The 27,204-nt window shown below is 39.2% G+C and overlaps 1 protein-coding gene across 7 annotated transcripts in view; it reads right to left on the bottom strand.

Annotated features, from left to right (window-relative positions):
• LPP (LIM domain containing preferred translocation partner in lipoma) overlaps positions 1-27,204 on the bottom strand; it is a 687,064-nt gene that overhangs the window by 168,232 nt on the left and 491,628 nt on the right. For all 7 annotated transcript variants that reach the window (XM_057738614.1, XM_057738612.1, XM_057738613.1 and 4 more), the window contains one exon: positions 14,496-14,622. In XM_057738614.1, the coding sequence (XP_057594597.1) occupies positions 14,496-14,622 (127 nt within the window). The remainder of the gene's footprint in view (positions 1-14,495; positions 14,623-27,204) is intronic.

Below are 27,204 nucleotides of genomic sequence, written 5' to 3'. Positions count from 1 at the left end.
GTGCTCAGTGTAAGCTAGTCTTATTTCAAACAGAACCATTAGCGGGGATATTTAGAAACAAGTCACACTAGAGAACCTCTACGGCAAGCAGAAGTCTTGATGGAGTGGCACAGGGAGATTTAAGAACTCATCTAGCTCAATCTCCTTGTGTTGCTCTTCGGGGAAGAGCAAGATAAGGAAGATGTGGTCTTTCTTCACAATGACCTTACAGTAAAGTAGAAGGTATAGACATATAAACATACATTATGTATATTACATAGTATATATAACACATACATGTGTGTATGCATATACAGATGAGAAATAAAGGCCATAAAATTATGAATAAAATATAATAGTAACAAAAATGTAAATGAAATTAATGTTGACTTAGGGATTAGAGACTATGTCCTAGGGTAGGTTATAGTATCTTTCTATCTGTTCAAATCCCTTTTTTAAAAAAAGCTACATTTGCAGGTAAGATAGATTATACACCTAGATCCTGGACTCCAGCAGGACAAAGTCTTCATTTTTCTTTAATCCATAATCCAAGTAAGTTAAATTTAAGGAAGCAGCAATTCTACCCCGGCCAAGTTTCTGCTATTTTGCTGTCTCCCTGCTCCCTACTGAACTGAAAAGGAAACTGGGATCAGATGTGGTCCAAGCTTGTCCCGTCTCTGATTGGCCTCTAATTGTTCAATAGAGATCACAGGTACATATCTGAATGCTTTGGACAGCAACTTCTGATGAATCCCAAACTCTCCTGATTGGAATGCTTTAACCAAGACAGGAAAAAAAAAAAAATCAGCAGACAAAGACAAAATTAACCATGTTTTCTACTATCTGCAATTCTTAGCCCAGTAGTAATATAGTCTTTGTTCTGCTGAAAAACACTCTATATTGATTATGCTGACACTGACAGTAAAGCTGTGTGGTGGCTGGCTTTATTTTAATTTTTTTTCTTCACATCTCAGATGAGAAAGTGGGTTATGATTCATCCTGCACAATCTGAGTCAAAATTCATTTTTGTCTCTTTTCAATTAGTTCTTCTGCATTCCACATTAAAAAGCAAGAGTCGTTTGCTCAGCAAATGAGAACACTGTGGTATGTCTTTGTGTGTTGCTTTCTCACACACAATGGCTGAAAAACATTTTTTGTAATGATATTCCAATAACAAGAGAGCATCATAAGAAAACACAAAGTGTTAATTCAAATAGAGACAAACAGTGACATTAAAAATTCAGAGCGGCTGATTATTACACACTAATCATACATGGCATAAATCAAGCTAGATGTCACACTGGGAAGCAACACAGACGTCTCTTACAGTTTTAATTTGTTATGGTTTAGAATACGTTTTCAAGTCTATTTCTTTAACTTGGTCCTCACAATAACTATATAAAATAGATAGGGATAATCTTTTTTAATAGGTGAAATAACTGAAACTCCAAAAGGTTAAGAGGTTATATAAAGTAGCTTAAAGCACATGTAATTTAATCCAGAAAACCTACATTAAGAATTTGGTTCCATCTCTTAACTGGTCCTTGGATAAACTGATTACTCTGACAAAATGATAACTCTAATCTTGAAACTGCTAAAAGAATGTTTTTAAATAATTCATAATATGTTCTAAAGCATATTGCAAATGTCAAATGTCACCAATGTCAGACAGAGAAGATACAGGACTTACACCTGGATTTCCTGACTCCAAGTCTGGTTCTGGTTTCACTATGCCACGTAACAAAAGATGAATTATTTATTTTTATGACAGTGCTATGTTATACACTGAAGACCATCATCACATTAATGGTTAACAATATTATTATTTATGTACACAAAGCATCATTAGTGAACAATGTATTAAGCCAGGAAAATCCTTAAACAGTAATGCCAGAATATCCAACTCAGTACACAGTGTTCCTTATATTCTACAATCTTATTTTATGTTTATAAACCGACACAAAGCTGCTTCAAATAATGTGGACCTTCTCGTAAATCTTAGCAAATGAGGAACAGTACTGAGCAGAGTACAAAATAGTCTAGGAAATGTAATTCCTGATTTCCAATTCTTCTGAAGCAAACAATAGTGTAATTCTATTGATACACAGGGCAGCTATTTTCCTACCCACATATGTTTTAATGGTGTATAAAGGACAACATATGAAAAGTATTTGAGGTAAGTAAATTAAGAGGCCAAGGGATCCCAAGAGATCATGAAGTCTACAAGAGATGAGGTCCATGGAAAAGGGGCTGGCCTAAAATGTCACAGCAAGACCCAGAATCTGGCCGCTGATTGCTTGATGCCTGGTTCCTCACAGCACTACACTGCCTCTCATGATAACATGATGATGCTGGGTGTGAAAACAAAATTTTTTTTTTAAATAAAACTTAAGTCATTGGGTAACCTTGAGGACATCATTTCACCAGAATATTCTATCAGTTTATCTTCTGGTTGAGTTATACCCACATTTCTCAGTATTTTGAATATTAGAGGGTTCATGGATGAATGTTTTTAATTATGATATTTAGTTTTATGTCTTTCAGGGGAAAAAAAAGCAGCAAGCACTTTAATCCATAAAATCAAATTATGGATATGATTGACATGAATGAAGATAAAATAGGTTAAAAAGTAAATGACTTGATCTGAACAAAAATGTTAGGCAAATAACAGTAGAGATAGTTTACATATATGGTGAAAATTACGAAGGTGGGAAGCTTCAAGTTGGAAGATGTATAACTGGAAGATTTATAATTTATAATCTCTAACTTTGCCATGATCCTAGGGCTGAATGGTGCGTGTGTATGTGTGTGTAGAAAGAGAGAGACAGACAGAGAGAGAGAGACAGAGAGAGGCAGTAGAGGTTAATAACTGTCTTCAGTTACCTGCTGCCCACTGCACCACCTCAGCCTCCTTCAAGTCGCTCCTGCACAGTGTTTGTGTTCTTTCTTGTTGAATTTTAACAAATGATGTTTACTTCCAGGTAGGTGTGGAGCCAGGTCCAAGACTCATATAAATTGAAGTTTTGATAGCGAACCAAACAGGGACTGAGATCAGAACTGCGCAGCGCTCTAATGAAACTGGGAGGATTGAATGTAACACGACTGGCACTGGAGTCAGAATCAGGAAGAAAATCAGGATAAGGTCATTAATTCGGACCTGCTCTGGGACTTCCCAGTTTACTGGCCTTGGATAGTTTCTGCTTGCTTTTCTCTTAAAGCATTCAATTGTCTTTGCTGAGAACTCTATCCACAAATAGTGCATCACCAATAGGTCTCTCTATTCCCCAGCAATAGGTGGACTCCTTTGGCATTTTATCTGGCGCAGGTCAGCTGGCAATAGTGGCAAAAGCCCCTGAACCTGGATGAAAAAGAATGTGTTTTCCACTGTCAGTCATGAAATCTGTTTTCCATCAAAGCCCTTGGTGCTAGAGGATTGAACAAATGCTTTCTCTCCTTGGCCATTATGTTACCTTATTTCCATTATCTCCTACAGCACATACTTCAATGATTGGTGTATAGCAAGCACTCAATAAATATTTGTAGATGAGTGAATCTGTGCAATTGAAAGTATAACAGATGCCTACCAAGTCTAACTCTGCAGATGTTCAAACAATGGCTTTGCTGACAGTCAATTAATTATGCCTTCTGACAATTCTAATGTCACTTCAAAGTCTGGAAGGAGATGATTATCTGTGTGTTTTAGAGAAAGTTGTGGGGAAAGTTCAGGTTGGGGGAAAGGAGGGTGGTTTGGAGGGGAAAGGGAGTTGACTTCACAGTTATCTGTATTTGTGTGTTTAAGATCAGAAAATGCATAATTAGCACTTGTAGGTTTGGGTCTCAGCTCTGCCATGTGTCAGTATACAACCACAGACAACCTACGAATTGAAACTTTCTTTTGCCATACACAACGTGTGCCCACCAGCTCTTTCTCTCTCAGAACATCAAGCTTGTTTCCACAATTATTAGGCAAAGGATGCTGGATTATAAAGTAAAAATCTCTTTTCTACTTTTCTTTTCATTCTTTGACAGAGAGAATGGTGATCCCAGTGCAACAGAATGAGTGAGTATCTGCTGTATGTATGAAACACCAATCCTGGGTGATGCTGCCCAGACTTGAAGGAGCATAATGTAAGAGAAGGACCTTTCACAACTGGTCACTATGGAAAACACATGTAAACAGGAGAAAGGATTTTTTTTTTCATTGTGATGCCCTGCCCACCTGACCCAATTAGATTAGAGCAAGAAAATTGAGGAGGTAAGAGATTGTCTTGCGAACCAAGGACCACAAAGGAACCCCAGAAGGGGGAAAATGTGATCTAGAACTTAAAAAAGAAAATCCTAACTTTGTAACCTATCCATTGATCAATTTTGATCTTTAATTTTCACAGAAAACAGATGGAAAAGAGATCAAGTTCAAAGGTATCAATCTAATTTTGACTGAAGTTCAATGATTGTAGCAACCATGTGTTGCTCCACTTTAAACATTCTCTACTGCCTTTAAGAAATCACTTAAAAAAGAAATGAGAAAGTCCAAGTTATAATCCACGGCTCTGTCACTAAGTAGTTTGAATATAGAAAACTCCCTTATTTTTATAATCTCTAAAAATGAGAGGATTTTCCTAGTCTCTAAAATTCCCTCTAGCTGTAACATTTTATGATTCTATAAGGTGCCAAATAAATATATGTTAAACAAATGAAGTATTTTCCCTCTGCAGTTTATACCATGTCCTGCCATAGGGACTATGGAATGTCTGCTCACATTTTTTTTCCATGGGTTAGTTAATTAAATATTAAACATCTCCTATGTTCCAAGCATTGATCTAGGACCAAAGATGGGGGCACAGTAGTGTATTAAACAGAAACCACCTTCAATCAGACTTACATCCTAGTGAGGGAAACAATAAATGCTACAAGTAAGTAACTTGATGAGTATGAGAAAAACAGATATTGGCAATCTCTTCGGTTCACTTATATTTGAGAATCAAGTATACGTACATAGGTTCTAACAAGTTTTTATCATTTTATTTTATCATTTTTAAAGGCAATGTATTCTTTTTTTTTAATTAATTAATTAACTTATTTATTTTATTGGCTGTGTTGGGTCTTTTTTGCTGTGCGCGGGCTTTCTTTTAGTTGCGGCGAGTCGGGGCTACTCTTTGTTCTGGTGCGCGGGCTCCTCATTGCCGTGGCTTCTCTTGTTGCAGAGCACGGGCTCTAGGCGCGTGGGATTCAGTAGTTGCAGCACATGGGCTCAATAGTTGTGGCTCACGGGCTCTAAAGCGCAGGCTCAATAGTTGTGGCGCACGGGCTTAGTTGCTCCGTGGCATGTGGGATCTTCCTGGAGCAGGGATCAAACCCGTGTCCCTTGCATTGGCGGATTCTCAACCACTGCGCCACCTAGGAAGGATTCTCAACCACTGCGCCACCTAGGAAGCCCGAAGGCAATGTATTCTTAACTGAAGTTTGAATAAGGTGTAACCAGGTCTGGGTTCACAAAAATAGCAGGGCCAACCTATTTCCTCACCTTCGTGAACAGCCCTGCCATCCCTCTTCCTGCCAGCAGAGACTAATTTCTATTCTTTGCTCAGAAAGAAAATTTTGGCTATAGAGTTCAAAACACTTCCAGCTGCATGACCTTGAATGAGTCATTTGGGCTTTAATTTTCTGGACAGTGCAAGGTTGTCCTAGATAGTTGCTAAGATTAAATTATTCTTTATGATACTACAAGTCTAGGTTTCCAAATCAATGCTTAAAAACACACTATGTAGCCATATTAATTAAAAATTAACATGTGCTAAGATAGAACACATAAAATGCTTAGGATTATTATTTATTTAGTGCTGAAATCATACATTGCCCCAAGCAAACATTTTACCAGAAATCTCTACCACAAAAGGAAATATATCTAATATGTCTCATTAATAGAAAACATTCTATTCCCACGACCCACAGAGACCTTAAACAAAAAGCTGGAGAGAAACAAAACCAAGAAATCCATTTTTTCCCAAATCGATACCACCTTTCTCTAAACCACTTATTTTCTACTTATTCTTCCATTGTGGTTTTGGGTTTTTAATTAATTAGGTCATTTTTCTGTGAAAATAAGATCCTTAAGGCCTCAGGTTCCATCTGTACTAAAGGCAGCTCCCACTTGGAATCACTTTCTAGCTTGTAATTGACAGGAGCACTTTGGAAACCATTTTCTTGACACAAAAGAATAAAAACAATGACATACAAATTACTTATCACTCGAAACCCTCTAAAAACTTTTCAAAGCTATCACATTGCTCCTTGTACCAACAAAGAAGCTAAAACACAGAGTATGTTCCCTGATTCATCTCATAGTCTATGACCAATCCAGTAACATGGTGCTAAGAGAGTATGATGGGGTAGGAAGAGAACGGGATCTGGAGTCAGTAGGCCTGGGCCCCTGCGTAATTCTAACGCTTACGGGATCCATGACTAGCGGGGGTGGCAGAGGGCTATGAGGAATGGGCAGTCCCTTAACCACACAGATTCTCTGTTTCTTCATATGCCAAATGGAAATAAACATAATGTCTGTTTTGCAGGGCTGCTGTCTCGCTTAAATGATATAACAAGTATGAAAGTGCTTTACAAAGCATTATATAAAAGTTAGTTGTGATCATGTAATAATAATGATAAGCTATGGGCAGCACTAGAAATTAGATGCAAGAGCTTGATTCCCAGGCAAGCTGAGATGCCTAAGTCACTGAATATCAAAGTTGGACAGTATTTTTGAAATCTAATCCCATAGTCCACTGAATACTTGAATACCTATCACCACTTCCCCAAGAAGGGGTTGTTGGGCTTTGGCCTAGGCTCTTCCAAGAAATTTCTTCTATCTGTTAAACATGTTTAATTCATTATACTGAATGAAAACTTGCCAGCTTCCCCTCATTTGCCTTTTTAGCTAGCTTTGGAGTAATACATATTAAGTCTAATTCCTTTTCGACATGGCAGCTCTTGAATAGCTTTCAGGGCTCCAGGTTTTCTTTCCTCCACTCCTTCAACTGCAGCTCAAATAGTGGTTTCCAGTTTCCTAAGCCTCATAGTCCAAATTCTCTAAACATGCTCACTTATCCTTTGGTCTTGCTAGTATAGAAAAGAAATAGACCCTCTTCCCCATTGTTTGGGGCACTCTGCTTCCACTCACAAACATCCAATGGACCTCCATCTTGCTCTCAATCAAGAAGATACGTAGTACCAAGTATGGTGAAGTGCTTTTATCAGTAATCATAGCACATGCCCATCCATGCCCTTCTTCTCTTAGGGCTTGACACATGCCAGGTCCCCACTGCTTCATATCTTCCACTCTGTCCAGTGGTCCTTTGAAGCAAAAAAGCCTACTTCCCCTAGAACCAACTTCTGGTTTTATACAAAACTAACAATATGCCTCACTAACAATACTCAAGAGATAAAAAATTTCTTAGATAAATGCCAAGTTCTGTTTTACCTAGTGCTGCTCTAAAGGCATAGCATAGGGATTCTTCAAATAGCTCACTAAACAATTTTAAAACTCACACACTTCAGGTTTTTTTTTTTTTTTCCTTTTTTAAGACGGAATAAGACAACACCATGTAAACATTGCCAAGATAATTACAGCTTCATGCTTAAAAATAAGCTGGTAGATATTTTCAGTCCAACCTCAGATATATTACATTATTCATTTCCAGATATACTACATTCCAAGATTGTTGCCTTCTGCCTTAGGGTCTGTACAGCCAGAACACCATTATTTTGGAGAGAATCAAGCCATAGTCGCAGATTGAGACATGGAGCCTCTCACCTACAAACATACTTTCTCTTTCAAAGTGAATGAAAGCACAAAACTTAGAAGCTGTGGGTATACCAACCAACATGGAGAACACCTGGATAAATTCACAGACATGGCTCGAGGATATCTAGAGACAAACTCAACTTTCCTTTATATTCCCCCCCTCAAAACTATCTGAAAAATATTAGCTCCAATGCTGGCCACTAGCCCTGTAAGTTCCCTAATTTTCTAGCAACCATAACTTTCTCCCCCATTAATTTTAAGAGCTAATTTAAAAATCCTCCCTCTCTGATTTTAAGTTCTGAACTTTACCCTAAATTATAGTGATTTATAGTTCATCCTCCCTTGTTCTTTCTATTTACCTACCCCTGGCACTGAGAGTCTCCTCTAGTAGAAACATAGTTTTCTAGTTGCCCAGGGAAACAAGTTGCTCCAAGATGCAAGCAATTGAACCAAGGCCTGTAGCCTTGCAAATGATTTGAACTAAAGATCTACCGCCTGGTTAACTGAATTAGATGAGAATTTCTCCTTTCAACTTTCTTCTATATTTCCTCTCTTCCCCCTATAGCACAGCATTCAAAGCCCACTCAAGTACACCCTTGCTAATGGAAAGACACTTGGGAATCTGCTACAGCCAAAATTCAAGTCCAAGTAGATGAAAAATGTTCAGGCTATCTTCCCTTTAAAGATCTGGACTTACCATACTGCTCTACTACGATTCATCCTCTGTGGCATTTAGCTAATATTGTAATGCAACAGTTACAATTTTTGATGAAGATGGAACAGGAAGGGCACACGGGAACACTAAAACTAGCACCTTTTCTGAAGAAATCATTAAAAAAAAAAATCAGCTGAGACTCAGTTGGAAGTTCCATCTTGTAATATTTTATCAAGAAATGACTTGAGGACAGAAAGAGAAAAACAAATATCGTATATTAACACATATATGTGGACTATAGAAAAATGGTACAAATCAACCAGTTTGCAAGGCAGAAATAGAGACGCAGATGTAGAGAACAAACATATGGACACCAAGTGGGGAAAGTGGAGAGGGTTGGGGGGGAATGAACTGGGAGATTGGGATACCAAATTGTACACTCTAAATACATGCAGTTTATTGTATGTTAACTGTATCTCAATAAAAGTTCTTTAAAAAAAAAAAGAAATAACTTGAGAAAACAATCACTGTAGCTATTAGTGATTTGCCTTCCCTTAAGGTCAATAGTCAGCTAACATGGTTCGGCTATCTCCCTACAGTACATATCTGAGCCCTGGTAAAAAGTCTACACTTATTGTCACATCAGTTAATTCAGTAGTTAAAGATAGTCAAAGTATATTACCAGTGACATTGAAGTCAGGGCTACAGAAGCCCGGGGAACAGTTGGTCTCTTACTTGAAGACCATGACTTCAGAAGGGAAGGATGACATGTGGCAGGAATAGCCAACTACAGGAACAGCTTAGGCCTTTTTGTAATGGTAAAGAATCAGAAAGGACTTGAGATCAGATGAATAAGTTCAAATCCTGAAACTTATTAGCTGTGAGACTTGAACAACTCATTGAGCCTCTCTGAACCTTTGTTCCCTCCTCAGAAAAATGAAAACATCATGGCCAGACCTATCAGTCAGACCATGACTGTGAATAGGCTTTTTAAACTTGTGGATCTTTAAGTAAATATCAGCTTTTGCCATCACCACCAGAATGACTATCATCTCACCAACAATAGAAAGGGTAGGTGTCCAGTACAAAATAAAGATACAGACACATGAGGGAAATTTTAAAACAGTCAAGTTTAAAAGATATAGGAATGACTTTCTACTTCTCCCACCCAAGAAGGGAGTGTTAAGAATAATTCATCTGTGGGACTTCCCTGGCTGTCCAGTGGTTAGTGCTTGGTGCGTCCACTGCAGGGGGCATGGGTTTGAACCTTGGTTGGGGAACTAAGATCCCACATGCCATTTGGTGGGTACAAAAGTAAAAGATAACTGATTTGTGACAGGCTTCAAATACTTTTGGGGGGAGAAAGGGTATCCTTTGTAGCTGTACAGTTATAGTATCTCTAGTCGTTATAATCTGAAGTGATTCTGCCCTCCTCATAATATCTCTACATCTATCTATCTTGCTTCAAAATAAGTTGCCAACAGAATGACACTTCACCCTAAATACTTCAACATTTTGCTCCTAAAAACCAGAATATTGTTTTATATAACCACAATGCTATTACCATACCCATAAAAGTAACACTGACATATTATCTAAAACAGAGTTCATATTTGAATTTCTCTAACCTTGCCCCAAATACTTTGTTTTTTTTTTTTTTTGATCCAGATTCAATCAAGAGGCATGCCTTGCATTTGAATGGCATGTCTTTTCATTTTCTTTAATCTTGAATAGTCTCTGATAACTGACATTTTTAGAGAATTCAGGACAGTTGTCCAGAAAAATGGCACATGATCTAGATTTGTCCATTTCCTAATGGTTGGATTCAGGTTAAATATTTCAGCAGGACTGTTACATAGGTGATGTTGTGTACTTTCTTCTACATCATTTCAGCTAGCACATGTCAGTTTGTCCCATTATTGGTGATGCTGAGTTTCATCACTTGGATTAAGAAAGTTTCCAGATTCTCTGGGAAGGTTATCTTTTCTCCTGTGTACTTAAGTCACCTGTGAGGTGATCTTGTGATATCCCTCCCTGTGAAACATACCATAATTATAGTTCTTTAATTACAAAGAAAAACTTCTAAGAGTGATGGGAAACTCCATAATGAAAAGCAAAACAAAACCCAAATATATTCGTGAATTACTCCCCTTAAGGAAAAAGGAAAATAGAGGTTGCAGGGAACAAAAACCAATGTGACCACAAGGGATTCTATGCCATTGACACCATTTATTTACATTTTGTTCCCTCTCATTCACTGGTGCAGCTCATAATCTAGTAGGAGATCTTCGACATGAAAGCACTTAATGACCTTCAGCAAATCAGCTATAGTGTCAATGAAAATTCCAGCATTAAGTAGGCATAGAGATAGGAAAAGTGAGGGGGTTGAGGTGGGGCTGGGGATGTTGCAAGAGTGAAAAGTTCTTTTATGGTGTTGATTAGCAATGCTATTTCCAGCTCAGAATGGAACTAAAGTAAAATTCTGACAGAGTACAAAAGACAACTCTTATTCATCTCTCTTGGGTCAGTGTGTTGCAAACACACTGATTGTAGCCTTCCTTCTCTTATCTTCAGACAGACTTAACTCTGTCTTCTATGCTCACGTAGTGTCTCAGGCAGACCCAACACAGTGTTGCCTGGGTGTCCCTTGCACTCAGAGGAAGGCATGGAAAACTTGTTGGGGGGGATATGTTTAATGGTTACAGAGTAGAGCAGTAAACCACAGTTCTGTTAACTGATCCTTTGCTTCATGCTTTTATCTAGCCAGTTAGAGGTACAGCTGGCATTGAAACAAAGGCATTCTGGCTTTGGGACCCACATTTCATGAAGCAGTTCCCATAACCTTTGATCTCAACGTGTAGGGCTCATTATATAAGACAAAGTCCTAAGTCTTTAGGCCATTGGTCCCAGGCAATCTTATTTCCCTATATCTGTTCCTTCCCACATGGGTGCTTCACTCCAATGATCTTATTCCCTATTATGTTAAAATTCTATGCATCAGAAATCTTCTCTACTATCATTGCACTTCCAAATCTCTATTACCATAATTTAAAAAACAATCCAAAGACTATCCACTCCATAAACACTTTTCCATTCCTGCCTCATGATGTCCTCTCTCTTTTTTCTGAATTCTCAAAGGGCTTTGGCTGTACTTCGAATAAGTTACGTGTCACTTTCTGCCTTGTGTTATGATTAAATACCATAACATTATACACATCTTCTATTAGACTATAAACTCATTTAAAGGGAAGACTCATGTCTACCTAGCTCCATGTGCCTCCAACACCTACCCAGTAGAGTAGCCTCCACATAATAGGCCCTTGGTGGATGTTTTCCATACAAAGTAATTTTCCTTAAATAATCCTGGCCTCAACCCATATTCTGTTCATTCTATCTACTTAGAATACAATACCTTTCTCTTATTTTCCATGTGTCCAAAGCTTACCTCCACCATTAGACCTTTCCTAAATATCCAGACTAAACTTTGGAAGTGATGGGTATGTTATTACCTGGATTGTAGGGATGGCAATACAAGTGTACACATACATCCAAACCCACCAAGTTATATACATCAATTATGTGAAGTTCTTTGTGTACTTCAATAAAGCTGCGGAAAAAGCTTTCAGAAGAAAAAAAAAAAGTAGAGACCTGGAGTTTGGATTCTAATCCAGTTCTGCAACTTATTAGCTGTTGATATTGGGCAGATTACTTAACATTTTTGTGCCTTGATTTTCTAATCTAGAAATAATAATAGCATTTACTTCACAGGGTTATATTTTTTCTGTAAGGATGAAATGAGTTAATTCTTATAAAGTACATACTGTATAACAGTGCTGCCATTTTGTAAGCACTCATTAAACTTAATCATTATTCCGTGTCTCTCTCATGGTTTGTAATACTCATTTGGCAATGATTATTTACCAACTGGTGACACATGTTCTATTTTTGCTAGGAACGTAAGTTTAAATCAAGTATTATTAATGCCTTTGTAATGGGCATATCTTGTTTTCTTAAGTAAAGCATGGGATAACATTGATTATTGAGCATATTCTGCATGCCAAGAACTTGGCTAAAGTGCTTTCTATAAATATTTCATTCAATAGTTACAATAACAGTATAAACTAGCTGTTATTTCCACATTATAGATAAAGCCAAACAAAAAGATGTAGAGAATAAGCAATTTGTTCAAATTGTCTAAGCTAGTGAGTAGTAAAGCTAGGACAGTTCTTGAAGGCAAAGATAATATTTAATTTATAACTGTCTCCCAGAGTGTTAAAATAGATTCATTAGCACAGTTACTACTGATGTTCAATGTTTTTTATTGCTGTCTATTTTGTTGCTATGAAAATTGAAGCATATATATTTGGTATGTTAGCTTTTTGTTTTTGATGTACCTCAATACAGAGGCCTTATTTTTCACTTTTAATAGGCTTTTTAAAAAAGTTATCTTAGGCTCCAATATAAGCCCTTCTCCCATGTCAATGACGAGACCATGATACACTTTTAGTACATTTTAATATAACTACAGATTTTTTTCTTTTTTACTATTCTCTGTGCATTTGTACTAAACTCTATCAACTTACATTTGACTTTTAGCCTTGTATACTTCTCTGCATTAATGATGTTTCTATAGTGAACTTACTATGAAAAGAAATGATAAAGAACATTTGTTCCGCACCTCTGATTTACCAAGGCGGGAAATGGGGTTGAGGCCATTTGAGGAATGGGCCAATATAGCTTAGCTGGTGAAGGGCAGAAAAGGAACCAGAACCAGAACTCTTTATCCCCACTATCACACTCTGTTAGCTAAGCTACACTGTCTCCTACATAGAAATAAATTGCACATTTTTCATATTTTAACCCAGTCCGTTTATGGTGTGGCTTTGTGTCCTCAGTTTACCTGTCATTACATACTCCCAAATAGGAAGCAAGTGGGAAGATATGGAAAGAGCAAATATTTGAAGAAGTAAAAGTCCTGTGCAATGTTTCCACCCCTGTGCCTTTGCTCCCACTACTCCTCAAAAGTAATATCTTCTCTCTAGATGTCCTGAAAGCAGTGCTACTCAGAATGATCTGTGGATGCCTATCTGACTAAGACATGCTTTGCACTCCGCAATGAGACAAGTACAGAAACAGAGAGTATTCAGAAGGTATTATAGCAATTTAATAGAGTAATTTATTCCTGTTAAATCTAACAATGGTAAAACTTGGTCTTTCATTTTGTATTTTTATTTCATTTTGTTAGTAACTAATCTTAATTGTACTCTATGGAAATATTGATTTCCAACAGATTAGGGAGGGAACTGAAAATCTGAAACACACTGCTTTAAAGAGTCCAGGTTCAAGAACCACCGATGCTTCCTGAAAGCATTCTTGATGTTTTTGATGAATAGAGCTTATACATTTTATAACATTTGACCTAAGCCTCTCTTATGCCTCATAACTTTTGACCTAGACTAGCAACTGTTTGTGTGTTTTCCTTATCTTTTCTGAATAATTCCAACCTTCCTGAGGACAGATTATGTATCTTTTAACGCTTGATAATTGGCATATAATTCATAAATTCACATTACACGAATGGACTGGATGGATTAAGCACTAACAATTATTCACAAGTTTGGAGAGAGGAGAAGTTAAAAAAAATACAAAGAGAACAACTCTTCCTAAATAAAGAAAGGATGGAGAGCACAGAGTTAGATACTACCCAATTCCACATTTTGTAAATGCACATTTAGATCAGTGAGAGACCTGAAGCCACATGGAAACCCTATTTCTGCCTAAGGAGATGCTAATAAATTGTCAAAAACTAACTTTTAAAACCAAATTTGTATTCAAGAAACTCTGCATTACCCCTGAAATTCTAATCCAAGCTAAACAGATATCACATTTACAGCAGTCTCACAAAGCAATTTCCAGATCACTCAGGTGTGTGTTCATGTCTACCAACTCCAACACATCCAGCCTCAAAGTCTTTACCAGTGGAGCTGATACTATTCCTAATTACTAATTAAGGAAAACAGAACAGAGCCTTTACTTCAGAAGTCAGCCCTGGACCCCACTCACCGAAGTATTCATCGGCGGGTGGATTTTCCATGTCATACAGCATCTTCTTGGTCAGGTGCTCGAGCTCGTCTTCAGGGCGGAAAGAGGGGGGAACAGCCGGAGGCCCCATGGACCCTGTTTGTCCACCCTAAAAGGCAGAAAACACAGAGTCCTTTAAGTGCAATCTAAACATTGACCACGGCAATCAGGTAGTATTTGCACTGTAGAGGAAAAAGCATTGGACGGGCCTATTAGGAAGCCTGGGTTTAGAACTGGTTTTATCAGCTACTCAGTGTCTGACCCTGGAGGCACCCATTTATTCGCTTGACTTATCTAGATGCGCCATCTATCAGGCTTTAGAAAGCTATATTTACAAAGAACCGGACTCTATTTCATTCAACAATTGCTAAGTAGTCACTATGTGGCCAGTTGTATATTTATAAAAAAAAAAGACGAATAAATCGAATCTCTTCCCTTACGGAGCTTACAGTCAACTGAGAGACACAGGCACCCCGACAATGAAAGATAAAGCAACCGTAGAAAGTGCACAGTCAGGGCACAAAGAGGACTCCCACCTGGACTGAGAGGAAGAATTCCAGAGGAGAGGCATTGGCACAGACTAGGATTTACTCAGCTAAAGGAGAGGAAACACACTGGTTGAAGTTTTTTACATTCAGGTGAGGAAAGAGCCAGGCCGCATAAGGAGCTCCTGGCAGCTGTGTATTTCAGGACCATTCATAAAGACTGAGACAAGAAAAGAGATGAATATTATTGGGTACATGAGGTCCAGAAAGTGCAGGGTCTTGTGTTCCAGTTAAGGAGGTTGAGTAACTTCTGCTACCCCAACCCTGCCAGACCACCCCTGCACTGCAAACAACCAGCTATCAAATGAAGAGGTAAATCAGCATCATTAAGCACTGGACTGGTGTTAAATAGGTGGATGCACCTGAATTAAAGCAACACAAGGGAATCAAATGTCAGGTGAAAGAATACTTGAGGTGATCAACCAAGAATCTAAAGTATGTAAAGAAAGAAGAAAGGCCAGATGCTAGATGTAAAATAGCTCGTGCAATGTAAATAAGAGGGAATTTGTTATATTTTCCTTTGCCCATATCATAACTTTGACCATTTCTGATATCACACCCCAGGATCTTCAATCAGACTATTAAAAATAGACTGTTAAAGGTTTAGAAGTAACGGTGATGACATTCCCCATGGCGAATGGGAAGAGCTGAGATTGGGAATGTACTTCTTTGACGTGCATGCATCTTAAAATTGTTGACCAAGAGTTTCTCCTTTCATGAATCGTTTACACGAATCAGTTCAACAAAACTTGAAGCTGCATATAGCGTCATCTTCACTATACCAAATGAGTTCCTGGATGTGAAAATCCTGTGAAGTACAAATTCCTGTACAAAAGTTTCATTATTATTACCAGCATTTATTTCAATGACCAAAATGGTTATTAATTATTTGTGTTAGGGCTAAGGCATGAAATGCCTTCTCAACACATGTGAAATTGTTCCTTAGTACGCATTTGGCCTTTTCTCTATAATTATCTTTCATCTTGTATCTGTACAATCATTACCTCAATCTACTCATTCTAAGGTAAAGAAACTGACACCCAAAAAGTTCAGGGCAGGGCTAATTAGGATAAAGCCGGGGCAAGAGCCCCTCCTAGATTCACTCATTTATCCTAGAAACATGAAACATTAATTTCACAGCCTCCTCTACACTGCAAATAATGCCTGCCCTATAGAGTTAGTGTGAGAGTTAAAGAAGTCCATGACTCATTCACGTTTCTTTTGCTTATCAGTTTATCCACATGTTCTTACAGTGTCTGTTTTGTGTGTCCTCTGCAAGCATCAGGGAGGAACACAAAGATGTATTAGACAGTCTTTGCCTTTGAGAAGACTGGAGTCTAGTGAGGGTGAGAGACAGACACACATGATTAGTTCCATAAAGCACACTATATTGCGGGGAGTGTATGCAGATATGAACATTGGAGGATTTGCTAGTATTATTAAACTTCAATTACTCGTATATGCTATCAACTTTCGGAAAAATTTTACAGAAATATTCATATAAGAACATAAAAGTATCGTGGCCAGAGATAGCGAAGGGATGTATGGTGTGGCAGTGGCATTATGGCTGGAGACAGAGGTTTAACAAGGTGAGCTCGTGCACCTTTATGAACTTCAGTTCCCCCTTCTGTAAAATGGGCTTGCCAATGCTACCTCACAGTCTTTGTGAGAATTAAGATGATAGAGCTTGCATTTCATGCCAAATAGATCTTAACTACTTTCAGGCTGTAGTAACAAAGGGACTCTGGATCCCCCATTCTGCCTCTGAGGGAGGGGACTATCCCAGTTCAGGTGACAACATTGAAGACGAGATGGGAAAATTATCTACATCTTTTTTTTTTTGCAGGTTCGCAATTAAGTGAGAACTTGAGCCCCCAACTTGGTGTCCCCTGACACTTAATTCCATGCATTTTTTTCCAACCAAATATCGCTTTCCATAGAGAAAGGGCTAGAAAAGTATGAAATATTGGTGGTAGCTGTTTTCATTTAAGTCAGCAACTAGTAAAGAAAATCTGATAATTCCTGCTTCCAGCCTTAGGGTGAACCCTCAGGGAATGGACACAATTTATCATTGGCCCTAAAATCTGCTTGCTTCCCTTTTCATATAAACAAAGGCAGCAAGAAAGCCAAGTCTGTCCTAGTAAATCTAAGCCAGCAATTCTGATTCTGCCTTCAGCACTTACATTTCAAGCAGAGGTCTAATTTCAAAGTACTTACCTTGTCAGTATATCACAGATTTTTAAGAAAAAAATATGTATCTTATTCCATTTATTCTACAAATACTCCTTCCTATTTGCTTGCAATACTGTTTCTGAAGGCTCTTTTCTTTTAGATTCTAATCTCCTATAATGCTGATCTTGGATTCCTGGTATTTCTTACGAATAAAGACCCCAAGAGATTATCTTTTCCAGTGTTTCTGGACCTTATTTGGCTACAGAACTCTCCCCACCTGCCACCTCAACATCTTGGAATACATAGTCATAAAAACTCAAGTTCTTCCCAGTTGTATCTTACACCAAGGAAAATATAGCTCAGGCCTTTCTTCAGGGTTCAAGTCTCGTAAGTAGTAGTTCAGCACTTTCTCAATGGGATGAAGAGACCCCTTTCAATTTCTCTCTCCCGGGAGTGCTCAGGACTCAAGACATCCTAGGAAAAATTAATAACTGTATCCAACTCATCTTTTAATAAGCAGCTTCCAAAACTGTGTCTGGGTAACAGAACCCAACTGACGACTTGTAAGTGGCAGTGAGGGAGGGCTGACAGGGGACGTGATGTGTTATTTTGGTTTTTTATTTCTTTGAAGGTAGAAATGTGAATAGTATCAGCAGCACACTCGCTGTGACAAAATAACAGTTCCTTGTATCTGTAGGACCCTTTCCAAAGTGTCTGCTTTCACATATATGTAATCTCAAATGTTCACGCAACAGCCCTGCGCGATACATCATCCTGTTTATCAGAGAAGATAACTGAGCAACGCTGTGTGAAGTACCAGCCCTGAAAGATGGCAGAGCCCTGACCGAGATTCGGTATGCTGAGTTGGCCGTGTTCTGGCTCCACTTCAACGCCTCTCTGGGTTTTGGTATTGCTGTCTCCAAGCCCTTCTAGCTCCATTTCTTTTCTTTTCTTTTTCTTTTTTCTCTTTTTGGATTTATTTACTTTATTTTTATTTATTTTTGGCTGCATTGGGTCTTTGTTGCTCTGCATGGGCTTTCTCCAGTTGTTGCGAGCGGGCGCTACTCCTCAATGCTGTGCATGGGCTTCTCACTGAGGTGGCTTCTCTTGTTGCGGAGCACGGGCTCTAGGTGCACAGACTTCAGTAGCTGCAGCACACGGGCCCAGTAGTTGCGGCACACGGGCTTAGCTGCTCCGAGGTATGTGGGAACTTTCCGAACCAGGGATCGAACCTGTGTCTCCTGCATTGGCAGGCAGATTCTTAACCACTGCGCAAACAGGGAAGTCTCTCTAGCTCTATTTCTATAGCCATTTGGATTTTAAAGTACTGATTGTATTATCTAATAAGCAAAGATGTTTTTCAGTGTGGAGGCTTATAGCTAAATAGTGAAACAAAAGCATTGCAAAACAAATATAAACACAGCCTCTAGCCTTTTCTAAGAAAATCACATTCTTATAAGTATCAATATTAATCACTAACATGTGTGTTCTCTGAAATGCCTTGACCTCCTAGTAAAGGCAAAATAAAACAAAACAAAAAAACAAAAAAACAAAACACATGACCCACAGATGAATTATTGAGAAATAAATTTCAGAGAACTCCTTCAAAATTCCCTTAACATACTTTTCCTAAGGAAATGCCAACTGCTAAGCGCCAGCATTATGAAGTCAGGTTATTCAGGATTCCTGCCTCAGGCAACCCAGGAGGAAAGAGACATGAAAACAGGTAATCACAATAAGGTGTAAGCATGAAAACACAGGTATAAGTTCAGTGTCCTGAGATTACAGAATGCTACCAGAAAGGAGGTGACCACTTAAGTTTGATATTAAAGGATAAACTGGATTTCCCCAGATGAACCACAGGGAGAAAGAAGGAAAGAGAGAGAGAAGGGGCGGGGGGGGGGCGGGGGGGAGAAGGAAAAGAAAGAAAGAAATAGAGAAAGAAAAGGAAAGGAAAAAAAAAAAGAAAAACAGTGAAGATATTCCAAGAACAGTATGTACAAACGAACATGAATATTAGCAAAAATGTTAAGAAACAGAGGAAGAACAGAGCTAGGATGGGGCTAGAGAAATGGACTGTGGTCAAAGTCAAGACTGTCTTAGGCAACCGACAATCACTAGGAGATTTAAAATGGTGGGTTGACTTTACCAAAGTTGTGCTTCTGAAATATGCCTATTGGCAAATATCTCAAACACCAAAGCCCATGATGGTGCCTTAAAAAAATGCAACCAGAAATCATGGTTACTCTGAGCGATTTAATGGTTAATATGCTTTAAAAGAACTCTGATATGTACCAAGTAGATTTGTTAACTGCTCACCAAAATGTGTTTCTCCTTCCTTCTGAGCACACACCTAGACTATTTTCCACTCTTCCCTGCAGTTAGATACGGCCATGTGAGGCACAGGAAGAGAGGAGCTCACTCCCGGGAGACAGCCATCCATTGACCAGGCTGGCTGGCCTCAAACTGTGACTGCGGGGAGACTGGAAAGAAATATGTTCAGAGGTTAATGGTTAAAAGTGATGGGGCAGGGGTTTATATTCTTTTTATTTACATGTTCCTTTTTCTACAGTGAAGATATTTTCCTCAGATGTGAAAAAATAATTTTTTTTCCCTGACACAAAAGGGTCAGGAAACAGAAAATGTCCAAGTATCTACAGCAGGCTCTTCTCTGCCATGGTTCTTTTTTTGCTAGGGGCCCAGCTGAAGATCATTCTGGGGAAGGCTTAACATGAATACAGCAGCCCAATCTGGATCTAGGCCCCTGGTAACGGTTATGGATGAGACTGTGCAAAAATAAGGACTGTTTCTGCAAACAAAATGCACATGGACAGAATCTGCTTGGTGAGCAAAAAAACTCTGCCAGATTCAGAATAGCACAAATAGCTGTATCCATCATATATATATATAACACTTCATGCTATTTGAAGTGTTTTATATTTTCTTACACCAGAATCTATTAAGTACAAAAGAACTATTTATCTCTCTAATCTTAGTTCCGCCTTTAACTTGTCCAGTCATTTTGATCAAATCATTTCTATTCCCTGAGCCTCGGTATCTTTATGCGTTAAATGGTGTTTTCAAAGATTCCTTTGATTCTAACTCTATCACATTTCTGTACCCATAATATGCAGATATGTACAGATATTTATAGTGAAATCACAGATATTCATATATGGATACTTTGTAGTTTATAAAAACAGACACACACTGAGCAAGTGGAAACCTCATTATTACAGAGATTTCCATTTACAGGAGGACTTAAACCACTTGTCAGCATCCCCTGAAACAATGTAGAACTTCATTCAGCATTCTGAGTCTGAGTAAGCAGCTGGCAGGTCACAGGGTTTCTGCAGCCTACAGAACTTTCACTACACATGGGGCACGAAATCAAGAACATACAAAACTTAATCACCCTTCCTACTACCACCTCTCCTTGGGTGGAGAAAGCAGAATTCTGTCCCTCCTAAAGAGAAAAGGAAGCATGGTAAACAGCCTACACTGAAGTGCAAGCAGCAAAGACCCCTAGGAGAACACCCACCTCCGTGAATCTCTGTTACCACAACTTAACTATTTAAATACTATGTACTAAGGACCCATTTTACAAAATGGCTGCCTAATCTGCCATCACATCAGCCTTCTGAGTGACTCTGATGTTGACCTTGCCATGGGCCATGTTTCTCCCGTGAGTCTTCACCTGCTGCTGACTTCTTAGTTACAGAGGGCTAGGTAACTTGAACTCAGTGCAAATCTGCACCTTTCCAGAAAAGCACCGGCCAGGCAGGTACAACACTGGGAAAAGGCAGCCAAGATATTCAGAGAGATTACATGATAATGATTACTTTATCACTGGAGGCACCAGAGCTGCTCATTTTTCTTGTCCATTTGCAATGATGTACAAGAGGTTCCTTCTCTCAGAGGAAAAATAACTTCAATTATGTGCTCTTGAAAAAAGAAACATTGAAATTATTGTCTTTCAAAAGGTAGAATTAGCCCCATTTTGGAGCTGAAAGCCTGCCAGAAAAAAATATATTTCTGATATTTTCATTCTTTTTTCTCCCCCTATTTAACTGTGTCAAGTTTGCAGTTCACAGTTTCCTGAGGCCGCTTCTACTTTCTGACTCTCACTGAATTATCACACTCTCGCTCGACGTCTCTATGTTCAGGGGGAAGGAGCGCCCCGTCAGGCCAAAGGCAGAAGGTGTGCCGGGCACCTGCCCTGCTTCACGGGTCACAGAGGAGGAAGGGGCAGGAGAACCACTCATTAACAACGAGAAACACACCAGCGAACATTCCTCACAGCTTCAATGGGTGCAGAAAGCCACGCACTTAGTTCCCCTATTCCTAAGTTCCAATTTCCTGGAGGAGGAATGGTAAGGGCACAAAGAAGACCACCCAGAAAATTTGACTTTAAACAACTGATTCTAGCTTGGAAATCCATGCCACTTAGTCTTCAACTTTCAAAAGCTTGGTTTTCTTACAACTTCTTTTTCATTATCCCCTTTCTCATGCCATGCATTGATGCCCCTAAATCACCCTTCTTAGGCCAAATTTGGAGATATAGCCAAGAACCGATGATTCTGAACGACAGCGTGGTGGAATTACTGGATGTCACTGCAGCCAGGGGAAAATGCTGGGTGTTCACTAAGAGGCTATGGTGTTGGCACACCAGGGAATTATGGTGATATAGGCTGAGCTGAGAAAGTGGCTTCTCTCCACGCCCACCCCTCCAGTCTCCATGTGTCAGGGTGACCTCAAGAACACCCCTGCCTGCAGCGTGCTTCTGCCTGGGCCTGATGTCTAGGGCACCATTTCAATTCCCCAAAGGTTTCTTTCTCTATTAGACTTTTTCATCTATTAACTGGAAGATAATACTATCTAATTCACACGAAGAAGCTTTGTAAAATACTAAACATAATATTATGTTTAAATGACAGTTACAATTACCAGGAGGGACACCTTACAAACAACTAACAAAGATGATTTTCTTCTTGGAAGTGGAATGTCTGCAGAGTAATAGTGTCTCTCTAGTAATTCTTTACTCTTCTATTTGCTGATAAAGTACTTTGGTCTAGTCTAGTCTATTTCAATTTCCCATTAATTGTTGTAGCAAGAGATGTAACTCCTCTGAGTTCTTTTAACTGTGAACTTTGAAATACATGACATTTGGTGATGGTATGCTTTGCTGCCTCTCCAAATTGTTAAACTCTCTACATTTTAGCCTTTGGCACTGAAGATAAATAGTAAAGCAGAGCTCACGTTTGGTTCTTCAGAATGAAGTAGCCTCTCTTATGGGTTCCTGCCTAGATGAGTTCCAAGCAAAAAAGGCATAACCACAGATGCTCTCCCACCTGGTAGGCAGGTAGGAAAGGTGAGAAGCAGGAGCCCCAGATACTCAAGGTCAGGGAGAAGCTAAAGCAAAGATCTCTTGCCAATCTCCTCCATGGTTCTCCTTTCACTGCTCCCTCTCCATACTCCCATATTCTCCATACTTTCCATCCTTCACAAAGGCAGGCCTTCCTCAAAGGAGAAAGCCAGTGGCCTCTGGGGCAGGTGATAAGATCTCTATCAATTTGCTTCCTTCCTATATACCACCTTCCTACACAGGCTAATAGAAGCTATTTCCACAGCATGAGAGTTAAAACCTACCTGCATTTCTTTGCTCCATTAATTAGGCTTTATGCCTGTTACGCAGAAGGGATTTAATATAACAAAGGCAAGACAATGACAAGACATTATTTCCATTGGTAGGCTTCACCGCAACAAGACTCAAGACATAAAAGTTTGATGAATGGGACGACCTGTTGTTCGAGGCTATGTTTTCAAATGAAACCAGATCTTGGTCTTAGCTGTGCTCCACTAGTACCTGGCAATGACTTCCACCGAAAAGACATTTCATCTTTACTTGGTTGCCTGGAACAATGCAAAGGGCTCCAACACTGGGAAGAACAGTTTTACCACAACACACTGCTTTCCAAGCACTGTCCCACAGAAAAGCCATCTTCAACTGATACCTTAGTGTTTTTCTTACCAGGGCTCCAGCCTTGACCATGGTTCTAATTCACTGGGCTTTCAGCAATTCCTTACTGTTACATATTTAGGTTATTTCACAATTCTTCCCATTATCATGTTAAAAAACAGAAGGCTATTAAAGTAGTACTGATAATTACAAATGTATACAAATATACACGTCAGAGTGCCAGCGTGTGTATCCAAGTAGGTATGAAAAAACTGCTTCTGGGAGAAAAAAATACCACAGTGTTAAGAGCTCACGTTAGGATGACAGGATTATTAATGTAACACTTTTCTTTAATATTTCAAAATTACCTAAACAGAATATAGTAAAAAAAATGGATGGCTCTTAAAACATAACAGCTATACTTTACAAAACATGGGACTTCAGTCTTTTCTTTAGCATTTTCAGATACAAAGCCAGAAGAGAAAGAAGGATGTAAAGTGGGGACCACTGGTTGAGAAAAATAAAGGCACCTAGATTTTCAGTCAGATATGCACAGAAACACTTTCCTACTATACAAGCTGTTTCTATCTAAGTGGGCTTGACAGATGCCTGAACGAACGTGACACGAGACACTGAAATAACATGCAAATCAGTTTTCGGTTTTAATATGCAAATGTGACGCTTGGCACATCACTTTCCATGGCTGAGGTAAATTTCTGTTTTTGAGTTTTTCGTGGGAAATGCACGCCAGCAAACAAATGGTTAACTCCCCATATTTCACCTAACACAAGGTGGTTTTCATTTGAGTCAGAAAGGTTCTTGCTCAGCAATCCAAGGCACTTCGGATGCAAAGGAAGGGCATGTGTTTTGTTCAGTGACAGTGCCACCCGCAGCAAACAAGTCCCTCCTGTGACAGATGCCCTGATCACATTGGATTTCTGGGCCTCGGCGGGGAGGCACGCAGAGTGTCTCTGTGAGAATAACAGAGAAAAGGTTTTTTGCTTGACCTGTGAAAATCGAATCAAAGTAGCTCACCATGGTGGGAAGATTAGCTTCTGGAGACAAAGAAGAGGAAGGAGTGAAAAGTCCTTGCTTCCAGGGTACTGAAGCAGTGTGGAAAACCATAGCCTCGGAGAAATCGACATTGAATTATCCACAAATACTAGTAATTAGGCATTATGGCAATCATCAAGATAACTGAGGTATATTCAATACCTCAATTAGTGGAATTGAAATTCCAGTTCAAGGAATTTATAATTCAGTCAAGAAATCAAGGCACATGAGGGAGAAATAAAGAATGAAGCAGAACGCTGATGGCAATCGTAGGGTTTAGACACTTGAGAGTATAGGCTTAGGGGCTGGCTACCTGCTTGGGTTCAAACCCCACATCTACTACTTACTGCTCGTGTGACTCCGGGCAAGATGCTTCATTCCACTAAGTATTAGTCGCATAAACCGTCAAATGGGGTCCACAGGATGGACCCCACGCGTTAAACGAGATGGCCCACGTAAATCAGTCACTGCCTGCACCGAGGAGGAGCTGCTTCTTATCCTTAAAGATATGCTATACAGTAATAGATACCAGCTGAATACACCAATGGCTGATATGAATTTAGAGGAAAGAGAGGTTACAGTGGACAGGGGCATACCAAAAACACGCCAGGGGGGATAAGAAGGTTGCAGTGGGACTTGAGGCAAAGGAAGAAAGGCCTTTGCATTTCCACACGCCTTCACAGGCAACAAGGAATTCCCGGGCAACGTGCACACACGCTACATCTCATTGAATACTTTCCGAGGCAGGAATGTGTGCTTTTTTTGTACAAAGAAACAGACCACGTTAGTGGCTTGTTAAGGGACTATGTTCAGTGACTTGGCCAAAATCACACCCATAGTAGTGGCAGAGCCAGGAATTACACACGAGTCTTCAGATCCAAGCTCAGTGTTTTCCCACTAATTTACAGCTGCCTCTATATATTCATTTAGAAACATGAAACTTACATGATCTGTCAGAAAGGTTAATCAAGACAGTCAACCTCACTGATTAAAGCCTGAGGCTAATTATACCAGAGGTTGGAGACCAATGTGGCCCCATTTACTTTCAGAAACATTGATTGTGGTGTAATGGAGAAAGTGTGGGCTTCGGAAGCAGAAAAGGCTGGTTCAAATACCAAGTTATAGCCCTTATTTTGCTTAACATTTCACAAGTTTTTTTTTAAACTTTTCTCAGCATAAGCGCCTTCATCTGTAAATGGGGTCAGGGGGTAGGCAGGGAAGAGGGAGTGCTTCCATTTCAGGGCCGTGTGAGTAATACCTAAGACGATACCTGGCATGTGCTAATATTTAATAGGGGCTCATGACTTGTATTAAATGCTCACAAACAGTCCGTCAAATCTGAGCTATGGCTGCCTTTCAAATGTGGCAGGAAGCTGGATGAGGGAACACGGATGACTCAGGGCCATTCATCAGTGCTGCGGCAGAGGGGGAAAGAGCTCATGTCCTGATACTGAATCTAAAGGCCAACAGCACTGAGTATTTCTAACTGATCAGCAGCCTTGATTCAAATAACGGTAATTCTATTGAAGGAATATCCCTTTCCATAAACTCTGAAAGGTAGGAATACATGTGTTTAATTTATATATTTATTGATTTATACTTGATGACACTGAAAATAACTAAGGTATCCTGAATAGTTTAGCAGGGACCAGACAATGTTCAAAATACGTTAACTCATTTAACCATCAGTGCAGCCCCATCAGATGGGAGATTTCGATTTTACAAATGAGAAAACTGAGGCACGAGATCACCATGATGGTACCTGGGAGCTTGGAATCGGAATGCAGTCATCAATCCAGAACGTTGATGCTTGGCCATCACACAGCTGCCTCCGCCTCTCAACCCATCTACATTTTTTTTTCCAGAGGGATTTTATGACCTATCTACTTATGTTCAGGAGAAATTTAACCTTGTATTATGAAGTCTTGAACCCTCAAAGGAAACTTCCTAAGGAACAAATACTAACAGCTTTTTTTCTTAACTCAGTATAGTTCATTTGCAATGGTGTGTTTGTTTCTGGTATACAGGAAAGTGATTCACTTGAATATATCTAAATATATTCTTTTTCATATTCTTTTCCATTTCTAGTTTATTACAAGATATTGGATATAGTTCCCTGTGCTATACAGTAGGTCCTTGTTGTTTGTTTTATATATATATATACAGTAGTTTACATCTGCTAATCCCAAACTCCTGATTTATCCCTCCCCTGCCTTTTCTCTTTGGTAACCATCAGTTGGTTTTCTATGTCTGTGAGCCTGTTTCTGTTTTGTATAGTATGTACATGTATAGTATTTCCTCTGTGTAGAAAGATAGCAACTTAGAAAATAACAAGTGTCCTGGGTCATTCTGATGTAGCACAAGACTTAGAGAGACAGGGCCATCTTTGATGGCTTCACTCATGATTCAGCAAGAAAAGCAGAGCTGCTCTTCAAAAGACTACTTCCTTTATCAATCTCTGATACAAGCTGGAGGGGTAATGCTAAATCTTAAAACAGTAAAGAGAAACGATAATTAGCACTGTACTAACTGTACTAGAGGTAGGCAAAGGAAAAATTATTACTCTAATATAAAAAACGGAAACCATTTCCTAGGGACTAAAGTAATAATTATTTTTCCTGCTGGGTTAAAGCCCAAGCATGAATGAAATACTACACCATATTCTATTCTACAAGAACTTGGGTCTCGCTGTCGTCTATTTGGGAGGTAACTGTAGATCCCCTGCACTCTCTTGAGCATTCCGGAAACAGAAGACACACTAGAGATCATTTAGTGGTAGGTAAATCCCCTCATTTATAATGAGAAAACTGAGAGTCGAGGAGGGGAGCTAAGTTGTCCCAGGTCACCTAAAAAATGAGTGGTCGAATCAAGAAGAAGCACTTAAAGCAGGTCTATTTTGAAACTAGTTCGTTCTTTTTCCACCATGAAAGATGCACTCATCATAGTGATGCATTCTCGATGC

The sequence above is a fragment of the Hippopotamus amphibius genome, chromosome 6 (genome assembly GCF_030028045.1).
Source record: "Hippopotamus amphibius kiboko isolate mHipAmp2 chromosome 6, mHipAmp2.hap2, whole genome shotgun sequence".
Lineage (NCBI taxonomy): Eukaryota > Metazoa > Chordata > Mammalia > Artiodactyla > Hippopotamidae > Hippopotamus > Hippopotamus amphibius.
Note: the sequence above shows the minus strand (reverse complement) of the source record. Positions and strands in the feature narration are given on the sequence as shown.